General features: G+C 44.5%; 1 protein-coding gene across 2 annotated transcripts in view; it reads right to left on the bottom strand.

Moving 5' to 3' along the window:
• RanBPM (Ran-binding protein M) overlaps positions 1 to 14,959 on the bottom strand; it is a 58,759-nt gene that overhangs the window by 15,159 nt on the left and 28,641 nt on the right. For both annotated transcript variants that reach the window (XM_077646653.1, XM_077646654.1), the window contains one exon: positions 12,899 to 13,339. In XM_077646653.1, the coding sequence (XP_077502779.1) occupies positions 12,899 to 13,339 (441 nt within the window). The remainder of the gene's footprint in view (positions 1 to 12,898; positions 13,340 to 14,959) is intronic.

The raw sequence follows: 14,959 nt of genomic DNA, 5'->3' as shown, positions 1-14,959 counted from the left end.
CCCCAGGTGGTCGAAATCTTCGGAGCCCTTCACTACGGCGTCCCTCATAGCCTGAGTCGCTTTGGGACGTTAAACCCCCCATAAACCAAACCAAACCAAATAGACTTGTCAAGCAAAGCCACAACTAAGGCTATCCAATTTAATGTTTGAAAGCAAAACTGGCCAGCACATTTTTCCAGCTTTTATTTTTCCCCTCCTTACAGCGGAGATGCATGCAAACATGCGAACTACAGACCCATGACAAGATGTCCATGGGCATTCTGGACAGTGCAGTATGCTCAGTAAAGAGTTATCAACGCAGTGTAACATCTACCTTTTTGTCCAGCATTCTATGTATGCCACGAAGAAAACAAAAACACACTAGATGTCTTGTTTTAGCTAAGCATATTTCAACACTATCTACAGTTCTCTTGGAAAAATTTTCTGTGCTACTGGAGAAATGTGACGAGGCCTGCAGCAAGCGTATTGGCATGTTTGGTTCAGTTTAAAAGCATCAGGCAACCTTGATCTGCAAAGTCCCATGTCACAGGCCCCCCATTTCAGAGAAGTAAAACGAGCAAAGTGACAAATGAAGCTGCGGCATGAAAGGTTTGCTTGCCTTTGGCACATACCAAATTTTCAAAAACCCTTCTTCAAATTTTGTGCCAGAAAAACAGCATTTCTGATAAGATCATTAGCTTTGTACCAAACATATCACGTGTTAAAACATGACTTTAGTATCAATCTGTCTCACTCATGTCTTTATTCTCAGCCTCTCCCCCTCCATGCAAACACCACTAGAGCAGAGGCTAAAAAATAACATAAGGCATGCTCAATTCCCACCAACAAATGTTTGGTATCTCTGCTATGCTTGACAACCATATGTGTCAAGCCATGATAGCCTAAGAGGGCAGAATTCGAGGCCGGCTAGATGTGCATCTCACAGCACTGCTGAGACTAAGATAACTTCTACACTAAGATTTCACATTCCTATCAGTTGACATGATAGAACTGGGCTCAATTTTTGAACAGTGACGAACTGATTTTAAATTTAGCCACTTACACAACAAGACTAAAATTTCAGACGAGTTTGTGGGAGGAGAAGGAGGAGGAGGTCAGGCAGGTCCTCAATCAAGCAAAAAAAAAAAAGTTATTCTACTGCAACGTGGGTATCACTTTACCCACTCTATACAAAAAGAAAATATAGGCACGTTTCCGGATATTGGACTTCACTTCTACGCCCTGTCATATCACCCAGGGTACACCTCAGGGTGCAGTTCATTCACCCACCCTTTTAAATATTGCTATGGCTTCAGCCGCTGATCAATTGTCACCCATTCCTGATTTTCATTACTTCTTCTATGCTGATAACAACATCCTGAAGAGCTTGCATGCTTCTCCTGGTCATGTGCAAGACACCCTTGAGCGGGGCCTGGATATCATCGCCTCCTTTCTTGACCAAGCAGGTGCTCTGAACTCCTTCCAACACACTCAGACTATCAACGAGCTCACAACTCACTGATCTCCCTTACCCCGGCCAGCTCTCCAGTCCCCAAAAGTCTCTCAATGCCACATTCTTGGCATACCCCTGCATGCCACCAAGAATGTATGGGCCCTCCATACCGCTGTTTCTACCAGTCACTTTGTCGTCCACCTACTGCGCTATGTCGCGAGGCGGTCCTCTGGCCAGTGGCAAGCACTTGCCTGTTGGCTGGCTCACATGCTGGCTCTTTAACAAATTTCCTACCATAAGTCTCATTCACCCGGACCCAACTGGACACTCTTGCCATGGCTCTCCATGGCCTCCGTAAGGCTGCTTTCTGTCCCCCCATAACCACCACCACAGATAAACCTTTTGCCACTGTCTCTTCCATTCTCTTTGCACTCTCCTTTCTCTTCACAGAGGCTGAAAAGTGGCTTGCCTCTCCAGTACAGTTCATGGCCACTGGCTTCTCGACCAGGCTACTATTCCCCCGATCCAGATGGCCCCTCTTTCTACACCCTCCCCACCGGAGGCTTTTAACCTCTGTATACTTGACCTACCCTTCGATATACCGCTGGTTCTGCATGTCACCCTCAGATGTGCTGCTCCCTCTCATCCCTAGTCCCCCCCTTCGATACTCATAGTGTGGCATACACAGATGCCTTTTATGTGGCTCCTTGCATCTACGGTACCCAGGACCTCTTTCATACTCTTCTCTCTACTCCTGTCATCGACAGCAGAGCCCGTTCTTCCAACCCTAGACATTGTCATTTGAGCTCCTCTCCATCATTCATTCCACTAAACATTTCCACTCTCTTCCGCCAGTGCCTTATTATACCATCTACACTGGCTCCCAGGTGACCATCCGAGCCATTCAATCTAAAACACTGCCACCTCATCTGCCCACAGAGCATGAGGCCACACCTGTACTGCCGCAGCTTTGCACAGTCTTCCTCTGGTGGATTCCTGGGCATTTGGGGTTTGACGGCAGTGAACTGGATAACCAGCTCACCCATGTAAGTCTTATCCGGACACCGTTAATCCCCTGGCCTAGGCCCTTGGAGGGTGGGTTGAAACTATCCCTTTGCGCCACCATCAAAGAGTACGACAATGCACTCTGCTTTGATTGTAAACTCTACTCCGACCCTCACCTTGGTCTTTCTATGTGACAGGCTCATGTCCGTTGACAAATACTGCTCAACGCTATGGAAATACGGCAGGGGACAGCCTTCCGCCCCGCCTGCACTCCCACTCCGCGGATGCAGCGTTCCCGCTCGCTAACCGCGGAGGGGTTCGTGCTCGAGGGACAAAGGGACGGGACGACAATAGCGTTAACACTCATATGCTATTTATTACACTTGCAATTAATACACAGAGCGGGCCAGCTAGCTACAAAACATCAACGAGGCATTCCTAGGAAATAGAAGGCTACGTAAGAAGGACTTCTGACTTACCGGCTGGGGCAGGGGCACGACTTCGAAGGTATCGGCGGCAAACGTTTGTATGCGCCGATAATGGCGGCCGGGTATTCCCGTGCACGCCGCATTCTTGGGGCAAAGCAATTCCCTAGAATTTGCTCGGGAAGGCGACCAGAGCGCGCGTTTGTGGCGCTCACTTCACTGCCTGGAACCAGAAGTCCAGCGGCAAGGCATAACGGATTCCCGTGCGCCTGCCACGGAAGGTGACGAGAGCGTGCGGCTGCAACCGCTCGTGACGCTGGCCGGATCCCGAAGAGACTCTGTCCGGTCCCGCAGAATTCCGCGTAACCTACCAGGTGGCGCTCCCGTCGCCATTCCCTTTCCCCCATGAGAGACTTCCCTCCTCGCCCAGCCGGGGCTGTCCCGACGCACACCGATGGTCTGCCGCGTCGAAATGGAGGGGGAAAACAGAGTTCCACATCTCTTCCTCCTTAAATGTCGGCCCCTGGTTGAACTCATCCATGGAGGCCAACGACGAAGGGGCCACGAGCATTGCGGTGATGAATGCAAGACAACTCGTACACGCGGGGTGCCGGGGTCATCCGACGAGCAGCAAGGTCACCGGGCACCCGTCCTTGTCCCGCGGCAGGCATCCAAAATTAGCGTGCCGAGAGGGTGTTGTTCGCACCGACGCGCCTTTGTTGGCAGATAGGGGGGCTAATGTGATGTAGTGACACATTAGTTCAACAAGGTATGCTCAGAAATGTAATGCGCTACTGTCGCATTCATGTAAACGCAGCTTCAGTATTCTTGGGTGAAATGTGTGCACCTGGAACATTTTTTAATTATGATAACAGAGTTTTATCATAGTGCAGGCATACCAGCATTGTTTTACACCTGATCAGCCACATGACTGCTGCACATATGCAGTGACCAGGTGGAGATGCATGTCTGCCACTGCACACGTGCATAATACCCCTGTCAAGTGCGCAAAAAATTCATCATCATCATCATCAGCCTTACTACACCCACTGCAGGGCAAAGGCCTCTCCCATGTCTCTCCAATTAACCCTATCCTGGTTTGATCATAGAAGGTTGTGGCCAGGTATTACACCAGGGTGGCCAAATCCTGCTCTGGTGAGAGAGTGCGTTGTCGGTTCTGGTCACCGAGATCAGGTCGCACTCCAGGCCTGGTTATGCAATTCCATCTACACGCGGATTTTTTTTTTTTAACCCGGTGGAGAATTGCGCGGCACCAAGATTTGAACCCCGGTCCTCTTGCACGCGAGGCGGATGTTCTACCTCTACGCCATCGCTGCATCGCAAAAAATTAAGTGCACTCAAAGGGAGTGCGCTTCAGCCCCTTGAGTGCATTTTACACAATACTGTGCTAAACAGGAAAGTAGATACGAAAACGGTGGTTGGCTAAAAACAAATTTTTTGAAATGGCGATCTGTAAGCATAATTTTCAAAATTATGCTAATTTAGAGCAGTAGAAGACAAAAAAGTGAACACAACTGAATTTTCGGTCACGACTGCAATAAATTTCTTTTTGGTATTAGTTTAGAAGTCAAGACAAGTTACTAGCACATCCAGAATCTGGACACCAAACAACAAGGCGGACTAGAGCGCGTTTTAATGTGTTGTTTTGCTTGTCGCTATCACAAAAACAACTGCACAGGTAAAAAATATTTTGGTTTGGTTTATGAGGGTTTAACGTCCCAAAGCAACTCAGGCTATGAGGGGCGCCGTAGTGAAGGACTCCAGGAATTTCGACCACCTGGAGTTCTTTGTGCACTGACACCGCACAGTACACATGAGCCTCTAGAATTTCGCCTCCATCGAAATTCAACCACCGAGGCCGGGATCGAACCCGAGTCACTCGGGTCAGCAGCTGAGCACCATAACCACTGAGCCACCGCAACGGCACAAATATATGCAACACATAAAATCAACTTTTACGTGCATTTTGGTGTATATTAAATTTTCCCCAAAAAAATCACTGCCATCGCAACTACATACTCGGCCCCCAAAGTGTGTTCTGTGAACGCACTCCAACCTGAGTGAGCACTGCAGTAAGTGCACTTATGTCACGCCATTTAGCTACGCTAGAGTGCACTTTTAGCCAGTGATACTCTTCTTAAGTGCACTTTATTTTGCACGCTTGACAGGATACAAGGCACTCACAGTGTCTGATAATGTCCACGCTAGCATTTCTTCGTCGAAACTCTCTACAGAACTATACAGAGCTTAGGCATATAAGTTTCAAGCTAACATATATTTATTTTGGACACCCCAACAGCCCTTGTGTATTACACTGAGGAAGGATTTATTAAACAAAAACATAGGTAAGGCCCCTAGTTTCTCACAGATTCATAGAAAATCACGAATTTAGGCATTTTTTTTTAAGAAATGCGTATTAGTGGCCACATGCTCTTTTTTGATGCTGGTGTTGTTCAGGATGTCATAGGAACAATAGGACAATAGAAGAAAGATTAATTTACTACAAACCTTATTTGCACAAATATAATGCGAGAAGGCTGATTGAGAACAATTCTAAAAGAAATATAACAATTATAATGCAATCCCCCCCCCTTCCAATAACATAGGCATCTGCTCAAATATGGAAGCAGTGGACACTGATATTTTTTTAGAGCCAACGCTATACATGCACAAATAACTATCAAGTGAAGACAAGCCTTCGATACTTTAATGTATGCAGCCTACGAGGCAGCAGCAGTCACCACTGTGCTCCCACTATTCTGTGTTAGCAGCTGCCCAGTCCAGCACCTGTTTGCCTTTCTTTCCTTTCCTTACTACACTCCACTCTTTCAGTTCCTACTTTGTCCATGACTTGCACTGCTTTCTTTCTACATACGTACCCCCTTTCTTTCCCCTTGCATGCTGCGGCTTTGCCCAAAGGTCAGTAAAAAGCTAGCTTCTCCTAGTGGCTTTCAAGCCTGGTGACGAAGCTCCTTAACTACCTTGAAAACCTTTAAAAAAATTGGACTGTTCACTGTTTTCTGATGTATTATTTGATGTCTCCCGTTGAATATTGTAGATTCTTTGCCCTCAGTTTGAGGAATTAAGAATTTTCCACAGAAGAAAGGGGCCGTAAGGGGGATGAGTGTTTCGGAGGTGAAATTTTTTTACTTTTTGGCACAGAACAATGAAACTTGGCAAGCTTATAAATACAAAATTTCACTAGTATATCTTCAATAGTTCTGACATCAAATTTTTATGTGCTTCACTGCTATACCAAACTTACAGATAGCCTGGCATGACAACAAAATAAAGTAGGAGCCTAGAGTCACTTTTAAATTTTAGCCAAAGGAATGGTTCATGCAGCAACATTCTCCAAATATTCTTATCAACTTGAGTTTTTTTCTACACAGAACATTATATTCATACTTGCATAATGCACACATTACTGTTACGTCAAAATAATGGCACAGTGAAAAAATGAAAAAAGTAATTCAGAAATATTGGAATGTCACTGCATAAAGAATTTATCAAGAAACACAATCCAACAAACTACAGTCGAGCCCGCTTATAACGAACATGAGCGTCACGCGGCGTCCGTTCGTTATATCCCGAAGTTTGTAGTAAGTGGACCACAGCTTAAGAGTTGCTTGTGAAAACACAAAACTTTTTCTTTGCGAAAAAGTTCGTGATGGATGTCAGTTTTTGCAGCATTCGACATCCCGAATTGCAACCAGGACCGAGACTTGAACGAAGCCAATGAAACGTCCGCACCGCAACAAGAGTGAAAAAAGCACGCGGACTTGCAATGTGCACAAGCGGAAAACAAGCTACACAGACGCACAGTGCCAGCGGAGAGACCAATGAGAGGCGTCCGTGAGCGTCAGTGCAGCCACCTCTTGGCTCCCACGAAAGGCTTACTTCACGCAGTGTGGCCTCCAAGATCAGAACAGGCGGCGGCACCGGTTGATCGTGGAGGCCACGCACGGATTTCCAAGAGAGAGGAGAGGGGAGCGGAGTTGCGAGGAGGGGCGGGAGGGCGATCTTGGAAGGTGCGTCGGCGGGGAAAGGGTAGCTCGCTTGAGAGTGGCAAGAAACAGGGTTGAGAGTGGCAAGAAACAGGGTTGGCAGTTCGCCTGCGATGAGGCTCGGGAAAACACATCGTGCGCCGGGAGCACAAAGGGGTTGAAGGCAAGTTATCTCGCATCGCGGCACCGGGTTTCCGCCGTCCGTTCGCTGTAACCGATCAGAAAGGCTTAATGACGTTCGTTACACGTGTAATTTTGTGCCATTGAAATAATGTATATTTTGACGGTCGTGCAGGTCTCGTTCGTTATAAGCGAAAGTTAGTCTTAAGTGGGGCCGTTATATGTGGGCTCGACTGTACATGAAAATTCATGAAGCCAGTGTCATACTATGCTGTCTGCAAGCAGGGCAGTCAGGGCAAGAAACAAGTTTGAGAAAACTCATTTTCATGGAAATCTCAGCCAGTTTTCTGCTGTATATGGTCACAAAAAAATTTTTTAGGTCACTTCTGGGCTGTTCTCAAGAAAATCTTTTGGGGATATAATTATATAAAAAACCTTATAGATATGAAATCTGGTGTTTCCTAATATTCAATATTTTCTTCCAGATTTTTGCGATTTGAAAGCTGCATCCCCCCTTAACATAGGGTGGATTCACAGAAGAAACCACAAAATACAGGAAACAACAATAAGCATACAAAAGAAGGAAGGTACAGCCTTCCTAAGAATCTTAGAGCCCAGGAGGTTTGGTCCTGGGCCACACTGCTTTGGCTGCCATGCATCGTCAGCGTTCCAAATGTCCTGAAGGTAAGATGATTTTAAAGCGACAGCTTTACTAGTCCCTTCCGTAGCTTGTCCAGCGTGTGTTTCATACAGCCTTGAACCGAGGAGCAGATGTGGTGGCAGTATTCCCGAATAGATTCACCAAAATTTTGGGCAACAGTTCATCGTACAGCATTCTGGGTGGTGCCACGGCATTTCTCTTTGCTTGCATGTTTTAGTCAAGTTGGAGGCTAACTTGTAACAGCGCTTCGGATCAATGGCATATGCACCGTCAATTGCATGCTTTCTGAGACTTGCGACAGGGGTTCGGACCAATGACACACGCATCTTCAGTTTCATGCTTTATAGCACAGTTGAGGTGTTCACTGAGATGTGGAGATCTGAGAGCTACTCCGTTCCTTTCCTCAAAAACCTTTCCTTTGCTCAAAACACATGCTTTTGCATTCCACTACGCAAGCAGACTTAAGTGCCCTCAGAATTTTTTGGCCCTAACCCCTTCCAATGCATAGAAATTCCATGCCTGTTACAGGAGCTCTACAACAGTGTTTAGAAACAAACCCCCTTGGCCCTAACCTTTCGACAAAGGCTGTACATAAAGCCAGGTACAAGTGCAGATCTAATTAAACGGAGCATGCTACTTTGTTCTTACAGCAATCACACCAGTCTTGGCATAAATCAAGGAACATTGTGTCACCTATCCCAAATACTGCTGCTGTTGAGTTGTGTCCGCATGAGAAATCCCACCAGTGATCACTACCAGCCTGCACGTCTCCTCTACCACTTTCAATTAGGCAATGCACAAATACGGCTAGAACTCCATAACCTACACCATTTACTTCTGCTGGCACCTGTACATAAAGCATGGCAGGCATTTACCCACACTGAGCCTCAAACTTCTTATTAAAGGGGCACGCGCCTTTCAACACCAACTTCTTTATTGTCAGATGGAATCTGACGTAAATTTCTCAGTATGTCAACAACACTTTCCAACTTAGCTGCACAAAATTTCAGCATTATACCTAAAAACTTTTCTTGCTACAAATTTTTATGTTCTACATCTTGCAGAAAGCCTGCAAACTTGACAAAATGTGGTAGAAGACAGGTTTAACATTCACTGCATTTCTCAATGCATGCTACGTGCGATGACAATCTATTTTTTTTTTCTAAGAGCATTTTTTCCGATTTTTTTTTTTTTACAAAGCAGTTGGCACAGACATGTCTAAACTGTAAACAAGAGGTCACAATACATAAAAAAAAAGGATTGTCATTGCATATAGTGGAGTTCTGCGAGTCTAAAAAAACAAAAACAAATGAGGTCTAACAAAACAAAAACAGACAAAACCGCCATGAAAAAAATCCGCTGCACAGGTGAGCATCTAGAAAAGAAACCAGAATGGAGAAAAACAGCATTTCTTTAGCACTACTCTGATATACAGCGCCACCGCAGTTCACGGAAAATTTTTTTTTTTACCATACTTTCCAGTATATTTCAGCAATGAAACTTCAGGACAGCATAGAAAATGAGGCATTTGAGTGGATACAATAATAACAATAACAAAAAATAATAATAATAATAATAATTTTTTGGACATTTACTGTGATTTGAAAGCTGCATGCTCCCTTAATCAAAACCAAACATGCTCCTTCTGAGGTCACTAGACTGTTGAAGAAGCACTGAAATCAGGACAAACAATGACAGAATATGAATAGGCCCTCATGCCTATGCGACTATCTGTAAGCTCAGGAAATCAAAAAACAGGAGTAAATTCCACACAGTAATAAATGTGAGAAAAGTGGCCATGGAATCAGTCTGTGTCACAACAATGCATAGATGAGTGCAAACTAAGCCTTAACCTGTTTACTTATGGTTAAGTATGTTATAATTGTGCAGGGGCAAAGAAGAAAAAAGTGCACTGCTGGTGGCGCGAGCTACCAAAGCACAGTTACTGACCTTTGCTTCATAGACAAAAGGTTCTCTCTGAGAAACCTTATTTCAGCACAACAAACCTTCGCGTGCTTACCCAGTTAACTCAGCTCACAGATCCCCCAATCATGTCATATGCTGCAACTCTTGCGTACTGTGCCTAGTGCAAAGGGTGCCTGGTGCTTGTGCTTCTTGCCTAGTGCAAGGGTCGTAACTAGAAACAAAAATAGCACTAGCTTTTGCTAGTGTCATCTGCAACCACCAGGCAATGGCAAAGATGACTAAGTGTTTGTGCTGTGTTGAGATTTATGGCATGTAAGCAACTGAGGCTACCATGCACCAAACAAGAGCCAAACAAGAGGTTACAAACCCGAAGGTTCATACTTATAGACCCCGTGCTGCACCAGAGAAATGAATGACGAAGCACAGTAACATGGGACCAAGTGTGCACAGTGCCGTGAATTGGATGAACCTTCACCAAGAGGTGATACTTTTAAGCATTCTTTTCTCCCCAAAACAATAAAAGTCTGGAATAACCTGCATCCACAATTATTTATAAATACTACTACACAGCATTTTGAGAGAAAGTTGGAAATGTATGCTGTCCAAGTCATCTGCTTCTCGGTAATTTTCTGTTAATTTTCGGTTTGTTCATTCTATTGTATACCAACCGCCCTGTGTGCTATGTGACTTGGAAACTTCCTTTGTGTTCTTGCTTTTATATTTGACTGCCACCCTGTAACAGCCCAAAAGGAATAATTAAACAAATAAATAAATTCAAAATGGTGGTGCTAATGAGGTTATACCTAGATGTATGTGAATTCCAAAGCAATAAATTGAAGTAGGTTAGAGGAACATTACTGATTTTATCACAGTGACGCAGCAACTCTGGCTTGGCGCAGCATGGCCTTACTGACACAAGGGTGCTAGCTACCTAATAACAACAAACACTAACACCAAATCACTGTTCAGTTACTAAAGTTCAGACCAGACAGTGGAAGGTCAGTCTACCAGCTGAAATGTTAGCAACTGAAGTAAAAAGCTGCGCAACACTCTCTTCAACGTATTAGTTTTCAAGTCCCGCCTCAACACAGGCACTGTGTGGGAAGTAAAGTTGGTTATGGTGACTAAGTAAGAGCCAGAATCAGACTGAAACCATTTAATATACAATGAATCTTGTTCATTCAAATTTCAAATTTATTTCAACTGACGCTTATGTACCATTAACATCAAATGCATTAAAAGGCTCATCTTCATTTGAGCCCTACATAATTCACATGAGCATTCAGTCCCTTAAAATTTATAATTACCAAGAGCTGGATGTGTATAACAGTATGTGCAATAAAAACATCAATCGTTACACAGATAGCACCGCCACACAACGATAAATTTTTCAGGCTGCAAGCAACGTACACGTGAGTAGGAATGTTATCATTGCACATAAAATCAGCACAAAATGAAGTTGCTTTATTAGCATAATAAAACAACACTGATCACTAAGGAAGTTCTATAGTTCCTGTGAAGGGCAAATCAACCACTGCTATTCTCATCCAGCTAGCACAAATCCTTTCAACATAGCAACCTACACTTTGACTATTTGGTACTTACTATATGTGTTATACAGGGGTGGGACTGCACAAAGTGATTTTGAAGCAATTTTCGGAGCAAGTAAAATCATGTTTTAGAGCAAGATCGTTCAGGCAAATTTGCATATTGGAGCAGTTTGGCAAAGCCGAAATTGCACTTTGGAGCTTCTCCTAGCAAACTAAATTTCATTTTCAAGAAATTTAAAGCAGATAAAATTTCATTTTGAAGTAGTTTGTATAATAATTGCCGGGGTTTTATGTGTCAAAACAACTCTGATTATGAGGCAAGCCATTGTGAGACTTCTTTAATGTGAACTGACATCGCACATTACTCATGCCTCTATATCACTTCACCTCTATCAAAATGAGGCTGCCTCGAATGGGATTGAACCTGCGTCTTTTGGGTCAGCAGGTGAGCACCTTAAGCACTGGACCACCGCAGCGGCTCTTGAAGCAGTTTGGAGCAGGCCTATCTAAATTTCGGTACAATAATCGAATATGAAAGCAGGCTTTGAACCCACCAAAAGACAAACAAACACTGTACATCAGCTTACCGTAAAAACTGGACTATAGGTCGACCCCCTAACTAACCAAGTCTAAAAACGAAAAAAATCTTTTTCAATGGAAAAAGTACCGAAAGACACCCTTACCTTGAAACAAATGCGACTCGACAGGTTGCACAATGGTTACAGTATTTATTTTCATTTAAATACTGCTTGTATGTACACCCGGCAAATTTTTTAACAATATCGCGCACCATCGACCCGCGTGTTTGTTTCTGGCACATGCAAGTACGGCGCAATAGAGCAAAGCCCTTCCTCTTCATAAATCGCCACACCCAGGATGGCGAGCCTTTGAATTGCGCCCTAGTGAATCTAGAGACACGCGCGATCTCTACCGCTTTCATGTGCATGCATTCCGCAGACACAGGCAGCGATCTTGTACGCAGCGCAACCTTTCCTTCCAATTCTGGATACGCTGCGGTCCGCCCACGAAATGATGTTTTCTTCTGGTTGCTGCAAGTTGTAATACGAAGCTTCTGCCTCCGCCAGTACTGAATGCTCTTTTCGGATACTCCAAATTCAAGCTGTGCCTCCAGGTTCCCATGAGCTTCCGCGTAATCAATTGCGTTTTTTTTTAAGGCGACGGTTAATTGCCGTTGGCTTGCGCTTTGCACCTACGGAAACGCAAAATGCCGGCACTGCTGCTGATGGCAATGGAAGCTGTTGACTTCCGCCCATTGTTGCAAGACTTCCGTAGTTTTTCCGCCAATCACCAGTATATAAGTTGGAGGTCGACTTTTCAGCATGGTTTTTTGAAAAAAACTTCGACCTATATTCCGGTTTTTACGGTAATTTTGAAGCAAATATACCCCACACTGAAACCGCTTAACGAATGCAAATTTAATAGGCACTGCAGGTTTTTTAACAGTGGTAGCGGCCATAAAGAAAGTATACAGGGTGTCTCAGCTAACTTTAGTAATAGTTTAAAATATGCCGCGGCACTGTAAGATGACACGACCAGATGATGTTGCTGGCTATTGTATGGAGCAAGTCATACTATTTTTGCATTGTGCTTAATGCATAATAAATTGGGATTAATTAACCAACTTTGCAAGCAATGAACATAATGAAGCAGGCGTCCCAAATGTCTAAGCTCACAAGGCCTCGCATGCAATAATGAACATGAGAAAAAGGCCCAACCAGCTGGCCACTCACCCATATCTGTGTCTCCGAGGTCTAGTCGGTGGAAGTGACCGTTGTGCTGCCGGCTGTCCGGGTCCAGTCCATTGGTTACCATTGTCCGTCCCTCACTGCCCTCCACGACCATGTCTGTCCCACAGTCATCATCGTTGTGGTCGCCGTTCAGTGTTGCGTCCCCATTTGCGGCGCTGCCATCTGAGGCTGCCACCCCATTGGATGCCACGTCACTCCCTGTTGACTTAGGTGATGAACTCAGCAGAAGCAACCGTGGACTGGAGCCTGGCGAGCGCCGGGCTGGTCGCACTTCACTGTCTGTACCATTGACCATCTCAACAAACTGCCGACAGCGCAGCAGAAAAAGCAAGTTGGGATTGTTTTCCAGCAGACCAGGATACAGTCTCTGTGTCGTCTCAATGGCTTCCCCCACACGTCCTGCCAGCACCAACTTCTGGATCCCTGATGTGTTAAGAGAACTGTGTGAATTTCAATGTATGCACATAGCCAGTCGTAATATTGTTCCAGCATGCTAACTTAAGTGCCAGTAAATTATTCCAAAATAAATTAATTAATCAGACTTTATTTAATGCGCACATAAACAACCAAGTGGCTAGAATAATGGCAGAAGCAAACCAGCACATTAAAGATGGAAGTAGGAGGCACGCACACTAGCTCTGATGTGCATTTCCCTCATCTGTCCTCTGTCTCAAATGCCCTAGTTTGTTTCGGTCATGAATTTAAACCAAATAGCCTAATCAGCCATTTTAGTACAAGTGGTCCAAACACAGCAGCAAAGAGAAAAAAAGAAAGGAAGATTTGTAAACTGTAACAAATGCAACAGTTTGTTGCATGTTGGTTGCAACAGTTTGTTGCACGCAGGCTATGAGAGATGCCATATAGGAGGGTTCTGAATTAATTTAGACTACCTAGACTTCTTAAAGATTCACTGACATTGCAGAGCACGAGGGAGTTTCTGTCAAGTTACAACTGTGCAAAAGATGCTGGAAAAAGATGAAAAGGCAGGAAAATATGGTGCTGTAGAGCAGTGTTGTAACTATGTCAAATATGAACCAGCTTGCCCAACTTTCAGCCTTTAACGCGTTTGTATTCTGCCTTCACCAAAATGAGGCTCCAAATATGGGATTTAAACCCATGACCTCGAGCTTAGCGAAGCCAAATGTTTGATGTCATGGCCACTGGGCCATCATCATCAGCCTGACTATGCCCACTGCAGGGAAAAGGCCTCTCCTCTGTCTCTCCAATTAACCCTGGGGAAAAAGGCTCTGACAGAAAGATATACAATTACAAGAATAGTTGAACAGATGCACTCCACCAAGAGACCGCAAGGGAAAACGGTGCCGCAAGTAAAACAAAAAAGGAAACACACACATGCATAACAGCACAAACCTTGTAAAAACCATTTAAGAAAACAAACTGGGATGAGATCCATGAAGCAAGCATTAGAAGCAGAGGATGTAATGCATTGGCATGTGTGTTCTCTAGCTATCGTTGCTTGCAAAGAATGTGCCGCTACCTTTCATGTAATCTATCTCTTTACACATCAGCACTGCGCTACAGATATGAATACAGTAAAACCTCGTTGATATGTTATTTTTAATTGTGGGAAAAACGTATTATCCAGAAAAACTTATGATCCAAACTGCCTGATTTTCAGAAATTAACTGTTGAATGAAGTAAAAAGACATTTGTTGACAATTCCACTTTAAAAATGTTGATTGGCATTTCTTGGCACAAGAGCTGAACAGGTCCTGTTCTAGAGCTCACTGAATTCAGCCCGTGTTCACACTTTCTTTAGCGCAACGCAAAAGGAAATTCGCAACACAGCCGGTCCGTCGACGCAGTGAGGAAAGTAGCCAAAATCTCTACCTTGTCATTTTGGGATGCTTCGCCCCTTTGCTGTCCTGTACTGTGAGAAAGCCACCACGGCAAGTGATTGCCGCAGTGTTTGTTTTTTAAGCTGCGTTCCCCAGACCCGACCCATTTGTATATAAGTGCATCGCTCTAGTTCATAGAAGCTTCACCTCCTTTCCCTTATGCCAAGCAAAGAAACCTCGACAT

The sequence above is a fragment of the Amblyomma americanum genome, chromosome 1, assembly GCF_052857255.1.
Source record: "Amblyomma americanum isolate KBUSLIRL-KWMA chromosome 1, ASM5285725v1, whole genome shotgun sequence".
Lineage (NCBI taxonomy): Eukaryota > Metazoa > Arthropoda > Arachnida > Ixodida > Ixodidae > Amblyomma > Amblyomma americanum.
The sequence above is the reverse complement of the archived record's forward strand: the minus strand, read 5'-3'. Positions and strand labels throughout refer to the sequence as shown.